The sequence below is a fragment of the Diorhabda carinulata genome, chromosome 6 (genome assembly GCF_026250575.1).
Source record: "Diorhabda carinulata isolate Delta chromosome 6, icDioCari1.1, whole genome shotgun sequence".
Taxonomy (NCBI): Eukaryota; Metazoa; Arthropoda; class Insecta; order Coleoptera; family Chrysomelidae; genus Diorhabda; species Diorhabda carinulata.
Window position 1 is genome coordinate 7,443,324 of NC_079465.1, and position 24,952 is coordinate 7,468,275.

At 31.4% G+C, this 24,952-nt stretch overlaps 1 protein-coding gene across 1 annotated transcript in view; it reads right to left on the bottom strand.

Annotated features, from left to right (window-relative positions):
• Positions 1–21,881, bottom strand: part of LOC130895610 (uncharacterized) — a 72,694-nt gene extending 50,813 nt beyond the window's left edge. The window contains exon 1 of the mRNA XM_057803014.1: positions 19,497–21,881. Coding sequence (XP_057658997.1) covers positions 19,497–21,290 — 1,794 coding nt within the window. The 5' untranslated portion in view covers positions 21,291–21,881. The remainder of the gene's footprint in view (positions 1–19,496) is intronic.
• Between the last annotated feature and the right edge of the window lie 3,071 nt (positions 21,882–24,952).

Below are 24,952 nucleotides of genomic sequence, written 5' to 3' on the forward strand. Positions count from 1 at the left end.
GTCCTTCTTCTATTTTGTTTCGAATTGGCTTTAAGATGAAACTTTATTTCATAACGCCAGGTATTTCTTATTTTATCGTATCTTATTTCGTCCTCTGTTCTCCCAAGGAATTTTATTTCTCCACTATATATTTTGCTTTTGTGGGAGTACGCTTCTGATTCAAATGGCAATCTGGTTATTAATCTTCCAGTTGCTCTAGTCCTCTATCCGTTCTCCTAGTCTCCCATCTTGTGTTAATGTCATGCCAAGATATTTTCACCAGTTTTATTTTTGATCCTTCCAGTTTTGTGTCTGCTCTGCTCATGGCTCATTATCTCATTTTGTGATTAATAAAATAATAATTGTGAATAAATAGGTTAGAAAAATATAATATAAGAAATTTTTTGGGTTCGTTTTCGAGTTCTAGCAACACAGATGTTATATTACCAAATTGACAAAATAAATGATATCAAATGAAGTCATCAAATGGAAGTGAACATAAATTCAAATATTGTAATAAATATTGTTACAACAACACCCACATAAAAGGTCCCAAATATTTAATACAATGATGACCTAAGTGATCTCACAATAATAATAATTAGAAATTGAATTGTTTCAGTATTGATCCTAATATTTATAGTTTTTATTTTTATTTATAGTCATAATTTAAATATGTTTTAAGTGGCGTTTGACTTTCAACAATAATTGAAGCTCAAAAGATTAAATTTGAGGTAAAATTTCATACTACTACTAATTTTGTTTGCAACTCTTGCGCGGAATACTTGGTTGATATCAACTATTTTGACTGCACCTTGATAAAAAAATATTAAAGAAAGTAACACGTACAATATTAACATTAATGACAAAACAATATCTACTCCTAAATTAGCTCATACAAATTCAGTTCCTCAAATTGTAGTTTTGAGGCTAGGCGTCAGACTATCCATTTTTGTTTACTGCTGTAGAATTGATAGCAGTTGATGATGAAATTTCTTTTCATATTTAAATTTTGTTATTGATTACTCCAAGCTGCTTTGAAACGTATTTATTGCCCACCGCATTAACAAGAAGTGTAGCTGAGATTTTGCATAAACTATGACCAGTTGACGTTTGTAGAAATAATTTTGTTTGCAGCTCGTTTACTTAATTCATTGTTCCATAAAACAAAATACCATAAAACAAAAATTGCTATTTTATCATTGTTTAAAACAATTATATATGTTATTATATGAAGAAAATTTTATGATTTAGCGTATACCTCCATTCCTTCTAATTATGAAAAGATGTTTATAGTTTTTTTGTATGGAAAAGAGTTTATAAAACAGAGGTTGTAGGTCAAAAAATACGGTTCAAGTGAAACATTCCACTAAAAAACATAACTATCTCTTTTTTTACCTAGATAATTATAAGGAAGTTTTATTATTATCTTCAAGTATTGTATTTATACCAAAATATTTTACTACCAACGATAGACGTTTTCCATAATGAAATTTGTATGTTGAGTAGTTTAAAACTTTTAGGTTCATAAACACTATAAAAAAACTAGGTTAGGTTTGTGTGTTCAATGTGGTCGTGCAGATTTTTTATGAGTAGATTTCACTGTTTTATGTAGGAAGTCAAAATTATTATGCGAAATAAAATAAAATTCTGCGATCAAGGAAATTTTATTTTCAAAATTCGGTTAGTTGCCAGAAGAAAATTTATTAGACATGTTAAGTCTTTGAAAAATTTTAATCTAAGTAGTTTTTGTCAATAAAAATAAAATCCTTTTTTATATTATAGTTATGGTGAATTAAGAATATTTAATTTTAAATATCCTACAATATGCTTAATTCATATATACAATCATTTATTTATCAGAAGTTTTTCAATTTCAAATTTCTAGTTAGTAGGTTTTATTTTATTTTATCAAAAGTACTATCATTATACTTAGGAAGAAAGAAGACTAGGATAAGAATATTGTACCTGAATTTTGAAAGAAATACCTTTAAATAGTATAAAGATGATTCCAAAATCCCCATAGAAACTTTTGCTGCTTATGTTGAAGTATACTCATCAGTTGTAGTTTCCAATCCAAGCAAATGACAGGTCAAAATACTTGTATAAAGATTGATTCTGATCAATTTATAGCTTTAAAAGCACTGAGTTACCATGTCATCGACCCATGGTATGAGGAAGCTGAAGAAATAATATTTCATAACGAAGAGGAATTCGCTACAAGAGAACTCTAAAGGTGCCGTCGTGGAACGTATCATTCCAAAGAACTTTAAAAGGTATTTGATTTTCCTTAGAAACAAGCTACAATTTCTCCTTAGCTTCCTTTCTGATCATTCCTAGAAGCTGATATTGAGATCATATGTAGAAGAAACTATAGATTCAGCTATATGACAGAAAAATTTGAGGTCATCTAGTTCTCGTCATTGTTAGCATACTCAAGAGATGCAACTAATAACAATAAATCTTTAGGATTCAGGATCTAGCTTCATTGAATCCAGCACAGATACTAGAGTTCATTAAAAATCTGCAGCTCTAGATGTTGATTTGGAGCCACAATAGAGCTCAATATTCCCCTATTTACATACTATACCCTAGTATCATAAACCAACGACAACGGATTTTCGTGGTGAGAATATGGCGTCTTTTTTATCAAAACCTCAAATTTTGAGAGTTATATATTTTTCTTTTATAACGGAATTATCATTAATTAGCTATCCCTTACAAATTGAAGTGTAGCAATTACTGAATTTTGTTAACATGGTCCCTAATGAACAGGAGCATCTTGATTGCGAGATCTTGTCCACAAATAACGGAGAAAGCTATTTCAAACATTTCTTACACCATATAATTCGATGTTGTGATCCTGGCTATTTCTTGCTTTTTCTCATTCATATTTACATCAATTCTTTCATTCTGTTTACTAATAATCCATTCGATCGATGATCTGCTATCACAACTAGTAAATTAATAGTGAAAATAGTAAAAATTCGGTTGACATACATTTACCACATAATAGCACATAAACTTTGAATGATTGGCAAAATAGTATTGTGGAAACCTGCCAAAACTTTTAATTCTCTCAATATTCAAATCTAAAGAATGCTCGAGTGCATAGTATAGTTTCTTTTCCTAAACGATCATTTATTTAGTGCTGTTGGCAATTGTTAGATGTTGGTTGATTCAATTGAAAACTTGAAGTGGTTTACAACATTCTAGAAGTCCTGGCACTAAATAATTTTAATGTTAATAGTTGATACTTATAAACAGCTGTTGAACTTGAACTTGTTACTTTCAAGATTTTATAAGAAATATATGGGATATGAGATCATTTAAATTGAGGATAAGTCTTCTATTCTTTTAATTTTTGTCTAAAATATCAGCTCTGCTTTTAATTTGTAGGTGAAGCATTCAATAAGAGCTGATAATAATAAATATTACTAGTGGAATGGAACAGAATATTTTTCATACAATAAAAGATTCAATTGAAGATAAAATATCCTTATTAATTTCACTTAATTACCTGATTTCAGATTCAAATTGAGTTTTCCTGGTAACTAGTTGTTCAAAGTTTTGTGACTACTGACTTTTATTGTATTCCTCATAGTTATTGCCTCTGCTAGTACCACAAAATGAAATATTCAATTTATTTTTCGTTCTTGAACATTGACCATATCATCATCTTGTTAGTTTCCACTTGATGAAAATTTTTCATAGTTCATGAAGACGGTTGTAATTTTTTTATTGTCCCCCAATGCATTCTAGTTTCCTTTGGTATATAGTTTTCCGTTCCCTTCTTCTTAATTAAAACAATTAATTCAAATTAATTCATCACCACTTTAATATTATGTTCAAGATTTTTCCATTGTCCGACTTATTTACAAAAACTCAATTTTCGGTTGCAATGTAGGCCAGTAAAATCCTTGTGCTCATTAAAAATATGTAGGACTAATGATCCACGTTTCGACGTGATGATTTAATGATTGAATATTGTCCGTCTCTACTAATTATTACTGGGAGTTCAGTGTCACACTTTTAAAAGTGCTTGGTTCTAGAAAAAAAATTAATAGCTATAAGGAAGTTGAGTAATAATTCAGCTGAAGCTGTTAATAACACAGTAGCTGACATTTAAACTTTAGATATTCGAAATTCTAAATATACTTTCGAAAATATGAAGGTTTGAAAAGGAATTATCTTCTTCTGTTTGAAAAGAATAATTCTTGAATGAACGTCGCGCATTTATGATTATTAAAAGAAGTAAATAAAGAAAGAATAGCAGAGAATTCCAAATGACATTCCTATTGCTAAGGGTTCTATTACACAATTTTCCAATGTCATCTTATTAATGGTTTTATTGACATTGTAGTTGAGTATTTCATTTTATTTGCAATATTTTCTTTAAAGTGATTCACGGTAATATGAGTGAATGAATGTGGGTTTGAGTAAATGTTTGAATAAGAACATGAAGTTTTGAAAAGCTAATTTGGTAATATCTCTTCTTCTGTTTGAAAATATTTGGAGGCAAAGAAAATAACAATTTGTGAACTAGAAATAAGGGCTAGTAGAAGAAGGAAAAGAAAGAGAAGTGACTAGAATTAGGTTTCAGATAGCATTGTTAATTCTAAGACCAATTTTGGTTGGCTACCATATATTTTGAGATACAAGTCTTTTTTGAAAAATGATTATGAAATATGAAATACATATTTATTTAGCTTAATAAATAACTAGAAATCGCATATTGCTAAATAATGCAACCGTGCTACATTAGGTTTGTTCTTTGTTCCAACCTGCTAGTCGGAACCGTACTTGGAACGGTTATCGGAAGCGTTTATATTTTCCGTGCAATTTCCAGGTTTTTGTAACAGTACTTCTACTCCGAAACGGTTCACTAACGATACCTTAGTCGGTTGGAACACAAATAAGAATCGTTCGTATAACTGTAACCGCCCGGTTGGAAGCTCCATCAAGCTATGAATCGAAAGGACTTTCAATGCTCGTTCTGAAAATCTAAACCCCGAATTTTCTCATTAATTCGATAAAAAGATTAATTGAAACCGTGATTACAAATTTAGACTATAAAATATTTTTTATTTACGGCCCAAAGTGTCCTCTGAAAAAACTAAAAATACCTATCAAATGCTCCTAATTCTCTCGTTTCAAAAATATTTTCCTTTTTGTCTTTTGTCTTAGGGAAACCTGAAAAAAAATTAACTAATTATTCCGGATTATTCATTGTGCACAGGCCTGCCTATGAGTTGGCTCTGCGCGTGTGCAGAATTTGATGATATTTTGTGTAGATGATAGGATACCGTTCTATTTACTAATTAAGTAATGTAATTACAGTAATAAATGGATCTCTCAAAAGTCACAAGAATTAGGAACATTTGATAGGTATTTTTAGTTTTTCCAGAGGACACTTTGGGCTGGAAATAAAAAATATTTTCTAATCTGAAGTTGCAATCATGGTTTTAATAAATATCTTTCTTCGAATCAACGAGAAAATTCGGGGTTTGGATTTTCAGAACGAGCATTGAAAATCCTTTCGATTCATATTTATTTTTTTCAATTTTTCCGTATCTTTGGCTGCTAGCTTGATGGAGCTCCGGTTGGAACACGTAATCCCTATTGCGCAGAATTGTCACCGTACCTAGAACGGTTTTTTGATGAGTTGGAACGAACCTGTTATTTTCAAGTATATATTTTTTCTTAACAAATTTCTCTTCCGAAACAATTCCATACTATAGCGAGAAACAGGTATTCTTTCGATTCTTTCTTTGCTAATATAGAATCGATTTCTATTTTTTAATATTCTATTGAAAATATTTATGCTCTAATCCCTTGTATATCCTTGTGACATTTCTGTAGCACACTAACAAATATCGTACAGAATCCATGCGGACTTCAACTTTATACCATTACGGTTACATATGTTACATAAGTACCGTATTAACGAAATACCTAATAAACAACTTTATTCACAGATAGCGTTATTAGTATATTCTAGAAAGTTAATTTCAATAGTTTGTTTTCTGTTGTACGTTGGTATATGCAGAAAGTTTGAAATTCATAAAAAAATAGTTTGTTCGACTAGATTGACGTAGTTTTCAGTTAAATAATTAGGAAAGTGCCTAAAATTAGATATTTAATAGTATGTTCTGTACTTTTTTATTTGTATTCTAGAAAGATTTGTGACATTCTTTTGTACCATTTATGTAACATTGAGAACTGAGAGTAATAAGTATTTTTAGTATACATTACACAAAATCACTTTTTGTAGGATATCTTCATGGCGTGAGAATGAAATTTTGACTTTCTTTTTACTGTCGAGGTCAGTGAAGATGGAATGAACAATTGTTGCTGGCTTGAAAAGACAATAGTTGTTACGGTGGTGTTGAAATTCGTAGGTGAAATGCCCATGGACCAGATTCCGAGTTGACAAAAAAAAATAAGAGATACTTCAACAATAATGGCCCAAAATAAATAGTGAATATAATAAAGACATGGGTCTTGTTGAATTAGTTGACAGTATTAAGGGATACTATAAAATCTTAGTGGCAAGTAGTGTATTCTATGATTAAATCACACAATGGCAAAAGCGTGGCATTTATACCGGCCAGTAAAAAGTGCATCACGGAACCATGAAAAGGACATGTCTTCGACAAATTTCAGACTCTAGAGTGTAAACGTGGACAGAGAAAAGCAATGCTAAAAAGCACAAAGGTCTCTCGCAGTACGTTAAGATAAATCACGACACTGACCAGTTTGACCAGAAAAATTGATTAGATGGTAATCCCCTAAGTGTTCAGAAGTCTCTTAAACCAAAATTGAGAAATGTGGCCTTGCTTTATTCTATAAGAAAAAAAAATAATTACTTCACGAATTTCCACACCACATTGAAAAAAAAAGAAATATTAGCTCGATGGAAATGTCACACTTCTATTTTTTTTAATGAAAATATAATTAATATATTGATTTTCCAAAAAAAATTTTCATAATATTTAAAAATAAGTTACAAAATGTTGTCCATTTTAAAATTTATGGTTGTGGGTTACAAGGGGTCAAAAATTTTTGATTAAAAATGGCTCCTAAATATTGTTCCCATCCAATTTGTCATTGAGATAAAATTTAATGTTGTCATGCTGCCTATAATGAGAATTAAGGTTAGGTAGTGGAAGATTCGGGCTTGGTCCTAATTAAGCTCAAACTTTGATTATTTTTTTTGTTCCCTTCCCATAAAGGTGAAGTTAAAATAAAACCGATATTCACTTGTATTACCTTACAAAACTGTCTAAACTACTAAATCCTACTAAAATTGAGAACTTACAAGAATTTGTTCAGTTTAAGCAAATATGAAACTTATCAAACATTACAACAAGTGTTTGAAGTTAAACAGCAAAAGGGAGGTTAAGTAAAAGGAAACATTCGCAGGTGACAGGAAGTATTAAAGAGTTTAATAATTAAATAGGATTGTAATCTGAAAAGGTAGCTTGTCAAAAATTATTCAACAGACTGTCATCAGCACTATAACGCGTTAAAACATCTGCACTCTTGGAAAGATTGATGTTATATGTTGACGAATGTTATGTGAAAACTTGTTTCTGTCTCCTGTTGTATATAATTGTATAAATGTGACTCAAAAACTTGAAGTAAACATTTTGTAGTTCACTAGTTTTCTCTAACTGTAAATTGATCTCCGAACTTAATTGATTCAACTACTTCAACTTTTTCGCCATTGTTGGTATTAGTGAATCCACACACGGCTCTTCGTACGGTAAGGTTTGTTTTCTAAAAATTGTAAAACGTATGTAACACCCAATAAATAACAATTTAATTCACATGAAAATGACCATGTCCCACTCTATCAATATTTTCAACATCACCAAATTTGTGTCGTGATCATTCATCATTTTGCTCTTCACTTGAACCAATCCTGAAATCAGAGTGAGTGATAACACGCACATGTTGTCAGCTATACAAATTCATGCTTCTGTGCCGTGATAGCAGCAATTCAACTAGAATCGGAGTTCTAACTCCTTTTGTTTCGTGCTCAATCTCAAACTATTCAAAGTGGCTTGGCATTATCTTTTCAGTGGTTTTCTGCTTCAATTACGGTTAGTTTATATGTATTTTCTTAGCAATATATGATTTTCGGTGTAAGTCAAAACTATGTGAGTGTATTTCATCTCATACTACACGCGCTAAGAACAACATGTATTTCTATGAACAAATACTTATATCGATAGTATTAGTAACTAATGCATTTTTGATAAAATATCACGTATCCCCTATTACGTTTTTTTTTTCAATAATTTTGTTGGAGTCAAGTGACGCCAAACTGGTGGTATGCTGTAAATTTAGAAAATCCCGTACTTTTCTATTTAAAAACGTTTCCTCAAAACCATTTACATAAGTTAGAGTGCTATTTACACATCAGATAAATAAAACTTAAAATTAAATGAAATTTGCAACGATTTGTTGTAACAGTGTTTACTGATTATTTAAATTTATTAAGTTTTAAATCAACTAAAATTTTTCAGACTAAAAATTAAATTATAAGAAAAGTCGATAGAAAATAAACAAAGTTCTGAAAATAACTGAACGATTGTGAATTTATTTTATGGCTTAGCAACAGAAATTGTAACGATTCGAACTAAATAATCAAATCAATATGTATTGTAATTAATTGTAATAAGTATTTATTTTTATTTACAATATTTACAATAAGATATGTGGAACGTATGATGATATGAAATCTTGATAAAATAATCTTCCTTTGTTGATCTTTCGATCACATTCTGCACTTATATATTGATTTATTCTGGGTAATTATACACTTTCACGGTCACCTGGTTTTTTGGCTCTAGAAAATCGAAAAATGGATGAATTTTAATGATCTTGGTCTCAAAATGTTCCATTTTACGACGGATTTATAAAAAAAATTAGTAGAAATAGCTGGAATGAAAATTTCTCATAGTTTTACTGTTTTAAATCGTAAAAAAAACGGTTTTGCAAAATAATCCTATACAAAAAATTATCTCATTATCAGATAAAGTTCTTATATTTTTTTTGTATTCTACATAAATTAATAAACAATTTAAAAAGAAAAAAATCCAAAAAGAATGATTTTTTCAGTTTTTATAGCTTAAAATGAAATCGATGAAAAACAATCAATTTTCGTGAATAGTTTCGTACTATATTCTTCAATGTTAATAGTTTTTGGACCATTAAAAATCGAAAAATAGATAAATTTTATAATTTTGGTCTCAAAATGTTCCATTTTACGACGAATTTATGAAAAACACTGGGTAGTGGCTGAATTTGCGGTTTTTAATAGTTTTAAACCTTAAATAGTAGAAAAACTTTTTTTTTCAAAATATTCATTTTTTTATGTAAATTGCGAAAAAAAATATACGAACTTGATTTCACGACGTCAGAAACAGTTACGAAGGATTATATGTAGAAGGTCATTTTTTTGCGTTTAAAGTCATGAAACTGTAAAAAATATTTATTTTTTTTTATAGATCCGCCGTAAAATGGAACATTTTGAGACCAAGATCATTAAAATCCATCCATTTTTCGATTTTCTAGACCCAAAAAAACCAGGTGACCGTGAAAGTGTATAATTACCTTATTCTGTCTCAATCAAAAATGGTATACTTAGTAGTTGAAAATCAACTAAAACCGTGAAAATATCTCATGTAACAAATGTTTTTCAAAAATTTGGCGAAAATACTTCTTTGATTTCTCTACACTCAACTGTTATTCTTCTCTTTAAATCCTCCCAACATCGACTATGTTTTTATTAACAATTAAATCAAGATGACTCCACAGGGAAAAATTTAGTGATGCTAAGACGTCTTCGGACAATCCGTTGGTCAGGGAATTTATCATTGTGTCTCTGTCTAACTGGAAGAAAGTAGTAGAACTGCATTTTACTGGAAGTAAATAAGATCTTGCAGAATCATGTTGCCAGCCTCATCAATTTAATTTTCCTAGTTTTTATTAAGGGGTCTATTATTTGTTCAAGCAAATATGGGTAGCTTTCGCCAGTTAGATTTTCCTCAATAACTGAGTATTTGATGTATCTATTTCCAAAAATAGCAGCCGAACCATACTGTGAACTTACATCAGTTAGCTACAATTTTGCAAGAAAGTAAAATAAAATATTCTGGTTTCCAATTATAAGAGGCGTATTGTTGCACAAAACTCCATTATACTGATGAAATCGTCCAAAGAAAGCCGCTGAGGAATCTGCATTCTATAAGGGCGAAAACTGTAACACTTTCCTTGTTGATTTGGGACATATTTCTACTTGTAGTGTAGTAAACGTGACATAATTTGTGCTGTTCTATCCAAAATGAGGCTACCATTTCTTTTGTAAGGACTTATTCCAGAAAATAGTTCCTGAAATATTTATGATTCAATTTTTCTATTTGGACATGTTTCATTAAAAATTGTTGAAAATCATACTGCGCATTCTCCAAATTTCCCTCTAGTACGAACAATTTCAGATTTTGAATATGAACACCATTTAAAAAAAATGATGGAATCACATGTTTTAGCGATTGATTTTATGATGATTTTACAATAGACTTACATTGGCGACAAGTACAACTGCTAGAGAATCGTGTGCAGAAACTTCGCAGTAGGAATTGAGGTTGTAAAACAATCTTTCAAAGGTACAAAGACTGGCTTGCTTATGTGCAGCCGGGGCCATGAAATCATGCATAACAGCTGCTCTAAAATTTATTCTAAATCTCCCACCTCTCCACACAGTACTGGAAAGTGCGGAAGAAAAAAACATAACCTAAAATGTTCATAGAAGAAATCAAAAAACAACATACAAGAAATGAACAGAAATGCCATCATTTGGTTAGGTTAGGTTCTAAAACAGCAATCAGAACTGGAATAGGAGTGTACGGGCCCAGAACCAAACATTCTGAAAGCCTAGGATACACACCAAGCATTTTTCAAGCAGAAATTTATGCAATTAAAAAATGTGTCTAGTTCAATCTAGAGAGGGACTATCGCAAACAGAAGATCATCATCCTGTCCCATATCCAAACTGCCATTAGAGCTCTAAGCTCCAATATTATAAAATTGGAACTCGTTTGGAATTTCCTAGAAAAATTAAATGAGGTGGGCACACCGGAATGAAAGGAAATGAAGGTAAGCTAGCCTAAGCGAAGACGGGCAAACCCTTCATGGGGCCTGAGCTCTTGTGTGATATCAGCTAAATAGCAATGGAAAAAGCAATGGAGAAGAAGGTAGATAAGAGCAAAACCAATTATTGGGACAACCTACAGATGCTGAGACAGGCAAAGACTCTCCTGAGAAACTATAACCAAAGAAGATTTGTGAATGTATCAATCTAACTAAGAACTAGCTAAGAATACTAACAGGAGTCTCATAAAGGCACTACCGCCTTTACACCTGAAGACGCTAGACTTAGCATATAATAGATTTTGTTGCACTGAGGACTAAGCTCTATCCACAATCTCTCGAAGTGTGGAACACTAACGAACTCTAGAGCACTACATCTGAGAGAGTATGAAATAGAAGACGAAGATCTCTGGCAGCTACAATCATCCCACATTCTGAACTTTTTGAAAGGAGTGGGATTAACAGATCAGCTGTAAAAATTGTGTTCCCCAGTATCGCAACATGGAAGAAGGACAGAATAGATCCTTGATTGCAGTGTATATGATACCCCAACATCCACACATATACATAAATAGAGAGTTGATGTGATTTAGTCCAAAAACTACCCATTGTAAAAATAAGATTGATATTGGTCTACATATTTTTGACTCTTTAATAGGGGCTAAAATATAGATGGTGATATATTCTCCAATTCCAATGCGTATACATAATTAATATTTGGAAAAAAAATTGTAAGATATTTGTTTCCGCTGTTCCTTATATTTTGTCTTCATTTTCCAGTCCTGAACTCTTCTCTCTCTTCCTTAAGTCTTCTATTACAACAGTATACCTTATTTTTGTGTTTCTGATTGGTGTACATATCATCAACCATCATTTTTTACATTATTCTTTAAAAGTTAATTTTGTTGTAGCCCCTCATGAAAACTAGGAAAATAAATAATAGTTTGTTACGAGAACTTTTCAGCTGCACAGCAAAATCTCTATTCATATATATGGGCAACTACCTCTTCTTATGAACAGCAACGACATTAGAAAAGACACTATAAAAACTGATATGCTTTAACTCTAATGACTCTAACTCGAGCCATAAAACTTTAGCGAAGGTGTCAGTAATTCGGTGTCATGAATGAATCCAAGTTATTTCTGAAAAATTGTAGTTAACAAAAATAAAAACATAATTATGGATTATATTAAAGTAAAATTAGATTTAAAGCTTCATGAAATGTATTTTGTTATAAAAATAATTCTTGTATTTTCGAGTTATACGTTATGATTTATAATAATATCTATGATATTTGTGGATAATTAAAAATAATGTTTTTATGTGCATCTCAATGGTTAATAATAATCCAACGATCCACAATTCGAGTTCATAGAGAAATATTTTAAAATAAACACTTGATATAATCGGAAAAAAAATTAAAATAAGGCACAAAAAAATAGTTTGAAATAGTAGCTAATTGTAGATGGAAGAACAACTTAAGAGACGAATTTGTGAAAATAAAAGACAAAAATTGATGTAAAAAATATGCATGTATTTTCTTGAATTAATGATCTTTATTTTTAGTTTGTTTTGATAACAAATTTTTTTTTTATTTGAAACACTTTTGACGTTTTCACTTAGTTTCGTTCTCAGACGGGAGAGTAAATGAATGGAAATTTATTCTATTCTCTAAAAACTGACATGTCTGTCATATGTAAACAGCATCACAATTATTACAAGAAATATAATTGTCCAATTTCTTGGTAGAAAGTCTTTGTCGGTACATATGGTAACGATAAATGTTTTACAATTTGATGTTTAGGATTTGTTTTACTTATCATTTTATTTTAATATTTGTCATCCACATATTGAGTATGTTATTTATCAATTTTTGTAGATTATTTTACCTTAATGCAATCAGCAAAACTAATAATTAACGATAGTTTTTGAGAGACAAAAATTGACTTTCCAATTTCTTAAAAACCAAGTTCGTTTCCTTCAAACTTATTGTAATTCACTATAATCTTCATAATGGAATGACAAATATTAATATTCATGTTGAGTTTGCTTGAGACAGTTTTGTTGAAAGGTGTTGAAGATTAGCCGACGTGAAAGGATCTTGTTATGGAGTTGTATGATGCGATCGAAATCGTTGAAGCGTGAGCTTTCATCTGAAACGCCAAGTAAAACTGAAAAAGCAGAACTCTAAGCGTACAAGTCTGCAGCTCAAGCTAAAATAACAATTTCTTGGTACATTAGGGACAATTTTCACCAGCGAATTGCAGGTGGACTGCCAGCTAAGGAAGCATGGGACATTTTGGTTGAGCAGTTGAAGATCAGTTGTTACGTCAGTGTCTGGATTTTTCAGTATGGAATGGAATGATAACGAGGATGCCCTATCCGTTTTATCTCGTGTAAAAAATCAACACCGCGAGTTTGCTGTTGGTTTGAAAACATGTAACATAGAAAGAAACCAAAGTTTAAAGTATCTGTTCTCTGGTTCCTTCCTAAACTTGAATCTCCCATATGTCTTATATATGAATGTTCTAAAACTTATTTATAGGTTATATATAGTTTCAAAATATTACAATTGGAGAAATTAACATCGAAGCAGTGGATGAGAAATCTTCCACGTTCATTGCAATTTTCACGTTCCTGGGCAGTACGCTTAGATTTATAATTAATTTCATTCGTTGCATTTTCGGTTCTTTTTCACAAAAGTGTTGTTTTTGAACTTTTTGAGGAAATAAGAACCATCCTCGTACTTCAACCTCGTACTTCAAGGAATATTATAAAAAGAATTAGCGAAATCGGTTCAAATGTTCTCGAGATTTGCGCTTAGTAACATATTCAGCGATTAATTTTTATATTATAAATTATTATTCCCTTTAACTATCTATTTTCTACTATATATACTTTCCGGCATTTGCGCATAAAAATAGCTTATTATTATTATTAAAATTCCAGGGTAATCCGTTGATAACTGCTCAATAACAACTATTAAATATCTAGAATATATTGAGCACCTAAATAAATTTAGAAGAATAAACGCCAAAAAAAGTAATCAAAATCGAAAGTTCTCATAGATTATGTTTTAAATTTGAAATTTCAACCGAAAATTGAACGCAAAGCAAGGAAATTGTGTGATAATCTACTTGCTGCAATATGTCCACCAACACCGAACATTATCATTTATAAGAGTACATTTTCCTTGTTAAATCGACATCTCTAGAGTTCGAAGACGACTCCAATATGCGAATGTGTGTGCCAGAACACCATTAGAGCCCCCACTCAACTTCTTAGTCATCGTAGTGTCCGTTTCAAATAGGTGTGAGGGCATAGTAGTTGGATTTTGCCCTAATTGAGTATAGTATGGTTTACAGATAAAACTAAAATTGAACTTATGACATTCTACATACGATCTAGTGTTCAGATGCCGCACTCCATTAATTCATCAATTTAGGTGAAACTTATAACAAAGTTCAACCTCATCGCTGAAGAAAGGTTCAGAATATACTAGAAGAAAATACTTATCAGGAGATCGAATTGATTAGCCAACTCTCCTGATTGAATCCAATTGGAAACATGTGGGATTTAGTTTAGTTTCAATTTTAGGAGTTTTTTAGTTTGAAGAAACACATCTGTTATATTTTTTGTGTATTTGAAAGAACTATTCGTTAAAAAATTGAGAGGGAGTTCAAGATTTTGACGTTAGGTGTATTATGTTTATTAGAAATTACATCGGATTGTTTAAACGACAAAAACGTCGATATTCCAATATTATGATAAGCGTAAGATTTATTTATTATGTTCAATAATTTATATCTTCAAATATAATGACAAGATATACCTAAAAAAATTCATGATGGGAACTTCAAAAGACAATATATTCAATCCATACAAAGTCAAGTTGTTTCAAGAGTTGTCAGATATTTATTTCTATAGATCTGAAGAGTTCAACAATGTTAATACTATCATTATATCGAACAAATTAAAAAATCCCCACAAATAAAAACTTAAAATATCCATTAAAACAGTTTCCTAAAAAACTGAGAAATTTCAAATTTAAAACTGGCTATTTGTATCTAAAAACATCTTAAGGTACAAATAAAAAAATATCAATTTGTAATAATTAAAAAAAAATCAGTTATTCCATTTTTTCCAATTTTTTTTTCACTACTCGTATAATTTGAAGTAAAGATTATTCGTTTATCTTAATCATTTCCTTATACACCAAATTAAAGACTTCCTTTGACGTGATTTGAATTAATTGTTTTAAATTGAACTCCTATCAGTCAAACAACAAAAGTAGTAACAGGATTATGGGAATAATTTCCTTAAAGTTATAATTAGAATAGTCACAACAAAAATACGACGACACATGCGAAACGATATTTTTTCTTAAAAAAACCGTTCTCTGAAAAAAGTTTATTTCAACAACGTGACCCAGAAATGCAATATTTTATATGGAAGACATCTGATAAAAACATTTTTGCTACCTTATTTCTATTTCTAGAGAAAATAGAACTTTTGTCACTTAAACTAATCGTTGTGTATGATCGTTTATCAAATTGATCCATACGGAAACAATTACAACGAATTTTGGAATATTGGGAACATTTTTCGAGTCCATGAGTTGAAAATAAATGATTAATTTTGACTAGTTCGCATTTACGTCTATTTACTGTGGTGTACTGATCTGTTTGGAGTTTTCAAATAATTTCGGGATAATCATATTCCTTTTATGGTTCTCTATTTCAAAAGGGGATGTCGAATAAATTACTCCTTATATTTAGCATCAACCAATTTCTTAATTTAATTAATTAAACTGACTATCCCAAATTTTTTATTTTGTCCCAGACTCAAAGACCTTTATAATTTATTAATGTTCAAAAAATCGGTTATGTAAGTAAGTAAGTAACTTTTATCTAATTAACTCACACCAACTCACCATTGTTTATCAATTAACTTAATTCCGATCCCATCGAATCGGTCTTATCTATTTTAACATTATTAGTTCGATTTAAATAAATTTCCAACTCAATTACATTAATTTGAATAAATTTTTAACCCTAAAAATTACTACAGTAGATTTTGACCTCATAAAGTAAAACTTTTAAATATCATAGTTCTATTCTGGAAAATTTGGTAGAAGAAAATGTAACTTGAAGTTAATGCAACGCATGGTTGAATGCTATGTACGGTAGATAATGCTGTATGTAGTAGAGTTGAAGACTCTAAAGGTCAGTACGATGAATCAACGGGATGAATTTGAAATATGACTTTACAGAATGCTTCGTATTTCAAAGACATATGCTATATACGAGAAAACGAGAAAGTACTATTAAGAACAAACGTCGAAAACACAGCTCTTGATGACCGTCAAGGCCAAGATCAAGAGGCGCCGTGGAGTTGAAAGGAAGCAACAGTCGTGGCACAGAAATAATCGAAACTGGACCGGTATAAGAAGAACCGGTGAACTTTTTCCCTTGGCAGAGGATCGTACATCTTTTGCCATGTGATCCCCAATGTCAGGGAGATGGACAAGGCACATGAAAGAAGAAGAAATTTGCTCCAAACCAATTGCAAATATTTTGTTCAAATCAACTTCTGTTAAATTTCAACTAGCAAAATTTGAATACTCCACTACTAACCCTAAAGTTGAAGCTATTATTTATTTATAAGTAAATATGAACATTTGTATTTTTTGCTTCTTAATTGATATCCATTCTAATATTAGTATTAATAAATTAGTCCAATTAACTTGAAACAATAGTTATTTGGTCTTATATTGAGGTATGTACAAATCGGTGTTCAATAAAAAAGAAATTTGCCAAATTTTGTCGTGTGATAATGACTACTGGAGCATTTTTTAACACGCTTCACCTGTATGTGGATTTGTGAGTTTGTGAGTTTATTTGTAAATGTAGAGTAACTGTAAGAGTAAGTGACTTAGTTCTGTTAGTATATCCTTTAATTGCATTCGTTAGCCGAGCCGGCTGAGGCGTCAACCTCCAAATTCACCGTTCACGCTTAAAAAAAGTTCTTTCCGCAATTTTTTTTTAAATATCACTGCATATTTTCTTTTCACACCAAAAAAAAATTGTCCTCAGTCTGTCAGTATCAGTATTTCCTTATAATTTTACACATTAAATTTTATTATGTTGTTCCATATTCGTGCACCCTCTGTTGAAAATTTATAATAATATTTGATATTTAACTATAATTTGAAGAAAAATTGCAATTTTTGTCAATAAATCGATATAAAAAGTTAAAAAACACGCTTTCATAGTATATAGTATAAGTTTACAAGTGAGTAAAGTGTGAAAAAAAGTTACTTTACTCAAGAGTTTCATACAAAATTTTTTCAACGTACGTACGTAGACTAATGTTTTCACGGGCAAATTTTTTATATTTTTTGGGTGTACGTCGTTATTTGCCATTAGGGTGCCTTTCAGTTTTGAATAAGTTGACCAAAGTCTTGAAGACTTCCACATTTTGGATTTAGTTTAAAAGTAACCTGGTAGCACTCTTTCTGTGAAGCTGTTTATGCCTTTTTTAGTACGCCAATCCATAAAAGAATCATTTTCCTTCAAATACTGTTCCCTGGATTTCTTAGGGAGAATATCCATAGTCGCTGCAGTTGCCGATTCAACATCTTCTGGTGTGCAGTTTACACTTTCTTCATTATTGCTCGTCATCACTAATAATAATACTACATTCCTTTCAATTAGACAGAAAACGGATTTTTTTGAACGAATATCTAGAAATAAAAGTGTGACAGTTTATCGGAGAAACGAATTGACGTGAGAAAGTGGGCTGTGAACCACTATTTTGATAAAACAATTTTATAATTACGTTAAAAAATGACACATTGCGGTACTTTTTTAACGCAAAAGCGTGAAAAGATGAACCGCTAAAGTACTTTTTTTCACGCTTTTTTACCGATTCAGAAATTATATCTTTTATGAATGGAAATGAATGAAAAAACGGGAATATTATAACTGACGTAGAAAAACTATATTTATATATCTTCGCATCGTACAAATGCAAACTTTCGAAGATATTGAGCTTTTTGTATCCTCATTTATACGATATGTTTGGGTAAGTTTATATAGTAATAGCATGCATATCTGATTGTCAAAAATTCTATTTGTTTTTTAAATATTATTGTATCGTTTTCAGTAAACAACAACCATTATATTCAATTTTTTTCGAAAGTTTGAATAATGACGTTCACACACAAAAGTTAGGTCAGCTATGTTATTTATCGTCTACATAAACATTCAGTTTATAATTCAATCATTGCATGGAGTTGAAAATCAGTGTAGATTATCGAAATTTAATGAAAATTTGAGCAATTTTAATAATACAAAATTAATAATTCCTAACAATGTAAAACACGAATGCAATGGATTTAACTGAAGTATTAAAAGAAACAGTCATTTTTATGCATTATTTTGTTTTAAATCAAATTTCAGATTTTTCCTGTTTCCATGACTAGGGGAAATATTTAGACATTAACTTATGAATATGATCCTCAGAAAATGCAAATAAATGAATTTTCAATACATTCATGAGCTTATTGGTATTATAAAACAAAATTTATCCTTCAACTAAATTTTCACCTAAAAAAATTTTCCAATTTTTCCTATTCATAATCTAAAAGGCAATGAAACCTAACTTAATATAGTTTCTAAATTCCTAAATGAGCAGAAGATCTGGTCGTTCAACAAGAGACTTTAGTATACATTAGACGCTAGAAGGCATTTTTTTTTTAATTTTCCAGTTCATTATGAATTGTCTTTTTTTTCCTTATCCTTATCTTATACATTCAAGGGTAATGTACCACTTGTATGCTCATAAACGTTGCTTAAAATCTGAAACGAGCATCGTCGTACTATTGCAAGTATGTGGGTCATTAGTTTTATCCAAGATAAGTTCTGGAAACGAACTTTTCCGCCGTTCTTTCATGTCAGCCATCAACACAATACACCTACTTGTACTAACAGTTTATGTGAAATGTTTAACTAGACTGTCTAGCTATTGTTATATCGCATTAGAACAGTTCTAGAAATTTTGGGAACCGATATATGATGGAATGAAACTTCAACCAATATACTTTTTTGAAAAACAATCAAATGAATGATTTTAATCTAAATTTGACTCAAACTATCTTCATTTATAATTCAGTATCTCGATTTCTGTAATACAAAATATGAACAAAATTTTTCCTTATCTTAAATTCTAAAAACAATGTTTAATTTTTTGTTTCAATTATATGAATTTTCTAGTCTGTACTTCTCCACCAAATTCATATTCTAACCAATATATAACACAATAAAAGATAATATTGAAAGCAGTCAATCCTTACCTGAGGAGTCCAACTACAAGGATGGGTTGACCTGGTTTGACTCTTAGACCTCGACCTGAAGATTTTCTTGGCCATCAACCTGCTTCCATGATGCATCACACTTGAAGAGGACTTGCTCTTTTGCATGGTCGCACCGCTGGCCACTGCTGAAGAAGATTTTTCACTTTTATCATGTTTATCGTGTTTACCATGTAATAAATGACTTAGAAAAGATTGCCCACTTTTTACAGAGGGAGGAGATGAGGGAAGAGATTTGGCACCCTCATCTACAACCCCTATGTCCATACTACTTCTCGAGCTCGAAAATCTACTATCGACATCGGAAACATCATACAAATCGGAAAATTTCAAATCGCGGTATGTTAAAATCCAATCATCATTCGTTTGACAACCCTTATTTAGACCGTCATCATCTCCCGGTTTCGTTATCTCACCCTTAGCTTTTATATTTCTCAAATTTCTGTCATAATTCACTCTCTTAAATCTGTCCACTTTGTCCACATCTACACTTTTTTTACGCGCCATTCTCAGGTACCTCTTGATTGTGTCACTAACTGATTGAGATACGTCGTCGTTATCTACACTACTTCTTCTACGGAATGATTTGCTTTCTTTAATAGGTGCTTCATCCGATTTATCTTCCTGATTCTTTTTATATTCTTCTTCAATTTTTTGTAGAACGATTTCGGGTATTGGCAAGGTTTGTGTTGCCCAGTTGTGGTATAAAGTTTCGGTTGTCGCACTTTGTACCTCTATCAATGGAGGAGGATGTACGGACGTCGATGGACTGTCTTCTAATAATCTAGATTTAGACGTATTCTCATAATTACTTCTTTGAGGTCCATAAGCAAATGATGTAGTATATCCTGTACCTCCTCTGCTTCCCCTAAAGCCTTTCGTTTTACGCAGCTCAAAATATAATTTCTCTAGAGCTCGTCTATCTGTTAACAAATCACTTATAACTTTGTCTCTGTTATTAGATTGACTGTAATACCTACTCAGTGTATCAAGGAGAGATCTTTGCATATGATCTCCTTCGAAATGAACGTGCTGACTGGGTATATAAGGTGAGTGAGTACCGCCATAGTACTCGCCACCGTGTATGGTTAAATGCCTTTGTAATTTATCTACTAAATCTTGGTAATTGAAATCTGCTTTTGATTTTTCTACTACCGACTCTTCTTTATTTAATGAGAGGTATTGTTCCAACATATTTATTAATTGTTTGTCTTCTGTAGATTCTTCTGGATTATCCGGTGAACTCATCTTCTGATCATAGCTCGAAAATCCTGTAGGAGTACCATTGCGATTGAGAAATTCTTCTTTCAGTCGACGAACATCAAATTTTCCTGTTGTAGTTTCTTCTATAGCAAGATGTGTGGGCCTTGTCGGTTTATCTGGTTTACCTAAGCTAACCTCGTCTGCTGATATGGCATTTCTGCAACTACCCCCTTTTCTGGAGACCCTTTTCTTTTTCGGACGAAAGCCTATAGCTCCTGGATAGGAGTTTTTTCGCCACAAGAGGAATCGAGGTTCTTTTTTGCAAACTTCTTGAAAATATGCTTCTATTTTTGGTATATCTTCTGGTCGATTTTGGGCTCCATCTGGTATTAGTTTCTTACCTGCATCGGCCATGTATCGCCAAGTTTTTCTTGTGAGTAACCATCGTTCTTTTGGCTTTATTTTTTTACTCTTTTTTCTTACTGATTTTCCCATTGTTATGGAATAATCTGTAGATTCTGTACTGGCACTTCTACCTAGTGCTTTTAATTTTGAAATTTTTTTTTCAGACATGTTTTATAAGCTTAATTGCAGCTTAGACACAACGTTCACCGGTTATTTACAGGCCTGTCGCCTTACCAAGTATTCCATGATTTAAAATCTGCTTGGCAATTTTTCAAATTCTCTTGTATTCCTTCTTCAATTAAATATATATTCAACAATACGCACTCCACTATATCAAATAATCTAAAATTGAAACTACTTGGCACTATATAATAGCGTAGGTTTTGAAAAATTTGATTTCTGAGTTTTATGAAATTATTATAAATACATTAGTTTCAAGAAAACTGTACAATTTGTTCCAAAAGGCTTCACTGACTATTATTATTTTCCATCGGTATAAGTGTACTGCTCACTGCTTATAATAAAAAAAAACTTTATCATCACTATTTTTTTAAAGATCACATTATTTAATAGTATCTGAAATTAACTTCGTTGTCACTATTTAACGTACATGTAAGTCCCAACTTTCTTTACCGAAAAGTACAAGAATGGCCGGTGAAATGTTGTTAGCAGCCATTTTCCGTTTTTCTGAAATTTTTAAAATTGCGCGGTCACTCTGGCTGTGACTAGTGTGAACTGAGGAAACAGACTTAAGAGAGCGGGCAACTTCGAATAAAAATATCACATTTGGCAACAGATATGTAGTGAGCTAGACGTGAAAATAAAGATAAATATTAGATCATAGAATAAACTTCACATATAAATGAAAAATCACTTGACGATGTTTCTTGAGGATAATTCAATTCTAAATTTGGTATCACTGTATATATATATATATATATATATATATATATATATATATATATATATATAAAACATTCCATTTTATTTCAATTGCATCTAAACAATTTTAATGAATATTAAAAGGTTTTGTCAGAAAAAAATAATTGCTTAATTTACTGCTTGCTTACAGATTTTTCCAAATATATTGCTTCATACGAGAATCTGTATGCCTCATTATTTGAATTCCTAATTGATTCATTAAATTCATAAGAAAGTTGGAGAAATAGTAAGAACCAGAAAGCGAAGTCTGAACTGCTTATTAGTGGATAAAGATGGCAAAATAATCATAGATACAATAGAAGGAATTAAACATGCACTCAAACATATGAAGAATAACAAGGCACCTGATGAGCTACCGGTAGAGCTACTTAAGCTGTTTGAGGAAGACTATATCACTAATGAGTCACACGCTCAAGACATTCTTGAAAGTTATGCACAATAAAATTTACCGAAAACTGGAGCAGGGAATGGGTGACTCAATTTGGTTTTGGAAGTGGACTTGGTACTCGGGATTCAGTTTTAATGTATTGATCCAACGCTGCTTTGATGTTAAAAGAAAAGTTCATACGAGCTTTATTTTTTACGAAGGCTTTTGATAGAGTCCGACATTAAGAATTGATACAGCAGCCAAGATGAATATGGACGGAGAACTAACAAAAGAAATACACATAAAACGTGGAGTAGGACGGGGCTGTATATTATTACCAATACTTTAATATATATTCGGAAGTAATTATCCAGGAAGCACTAGCAGAAGAAGAAGCAGAGATTCGAGTAAATGGAGTCCCAATTAATAACATAATATATGCTGACAAGAATGTTTTAATAGCGCAGCATATAGAAGAATTACAAAGAGTAGAAAGAATTACAGAAAAGGTAATAAGTGTCAGCGAGCAGTACGGGCTACACGTAAATTCAAATAAAAATTAATACATGCACTTCTCGAAAATTGCAGATCATAATGCGCAGTTACTAATTGGAAACAACCACATTGAAAAAGTACATAAATACAAATATCTAGGGAATTAGAATAATTCGAGAAATGACAGCACTGAAGAGATAAAAGTAAGAATTTAAATTGCTCGTAATGCATTTCATAAAATGAAAAATTTCTTTCGATGTGATTTGAAATATCATATAACGAGGTTCTCGACAAATGAAGCACAAACTACACAATCATCCAAATTACAGTATAATTGAGAAAACGTGTCCCAATCATCTATCAATTAAATGTGAAAATGAGTTATGTTACTCTGTGATGTGAAATCTGACAGTGTCATCAGTTTAGAGACATTTTAAATGTTGAACGTACTCAGAACTTTTAAGTTCCTTAAAGATACTTTAAACATTCATCTTCTAATAAATTTGATTAAAATCGCAAATATTTCATTAAATCCATAGCAATGTGACTAAAGATCAACTTGCTTCGATGAAGCACCATCTGTAGCCACCATGTTTTGCTGGTTTTCGGAATTGAATCATGGTCGCACTTCGCAACAGGATGAACTTCGTGGAGGTCGTCCAAGCTCATATTGACATTGAGATTGAGGCATACTTAAGCATTAGTTTCACAAGCATACAATCAATATTGTGTGAACATTTGACTGTCAAAAAGATTTGTTCACCTTGGATATCGCATAATTCAACAATTCTCAAAAAAATTGTTCGTGTCGTTTGATGCAAAGAATTGCTGAAAAATCGCAATGCTTGGAAAGACGTCTATAAGATCTTGACAGGCGACGAATGATGGGTCTATGCAAAAGAACACGAAACTAATTCACTTGTTTTAGAAGTATATCAATTGGAATAAAAAAAATGCTCCGATAATTTATTCAGCTCGACTTGCAATTTCAATATTCCTGGAATAGATTAGATATCCTTGAAAGAGGATTTGTGTTCTCTACAGGACTGGGGTTGAGATGTTTTTTTTATCAATAGACTTGTCTGAGCACAGCCCCGGTAATAGAATATACGCGGGCGGCCTAAAAACTTTCCCACCTTAACTTGAAGATCTTAACACTTATCAATATAAGTCGAGAGAAATATTTGCGCATGCACTTAGAGATGAGCATTGAAATTTTAGCAATTTTGATTCAATATAAGTGAGTTAATGTGAAGATGTTTCTAAAAATGGAAGACAATACGCATAATCAAATGGAAGAGATAACATCATTTTCGAAGGTAAAATTGTGAATTTAAATGTGGCCGTATCAGCTTATTGACGACAAGCATTCAAGAAGGCCAAAAACCGCGACAAATATATGTGAAACCTGGATCACCACTCTATTTCTGAAACCTTCTGAATAGTGGATGGAAAAGCGCGAACCTGTTTCTAAAAAGGCCTGAAATGTGATAGGAGCTGTTTTTTGTAATAGCCACTGGATTGTAGTCATAGACTATTTCCAAAAAGGTACAACAATAACAGGAGCTAGAATTCATGAACTGCATAATGAAATGGCTGCCCACCCACCGTATTCACCAGATGTGGCTCCTACTGAATTTGCCCTATTTCCTAACCTTGAAATTTTACTTGCAGGAGAAACATTTTTGTCAGACGAGGAGTAAATGGATAGGAAGACGGCAACTGTTATTTGAAAATATATAAACTAAGGAGACTATGCTGGAAAATAAAAAAGAATCCAAATAAAACTGAACATACTTGGCATACCAAGCAATAGACGATGACGAGGAAGGAATAAAAATTAACGGCAGGACATTAAACAACATACGTTATGCAGATGACATGGTTATCATTGCAGACAATCCAGAAACACTTAATTTCCTAATCAACAAAGTTGTAGAAGTGGAAGATGTAACAAAAACGAAAGTAATGGCCTTAATATGACAAACCCACAACTGAACATAAACATCTATGACACCGCAATAGA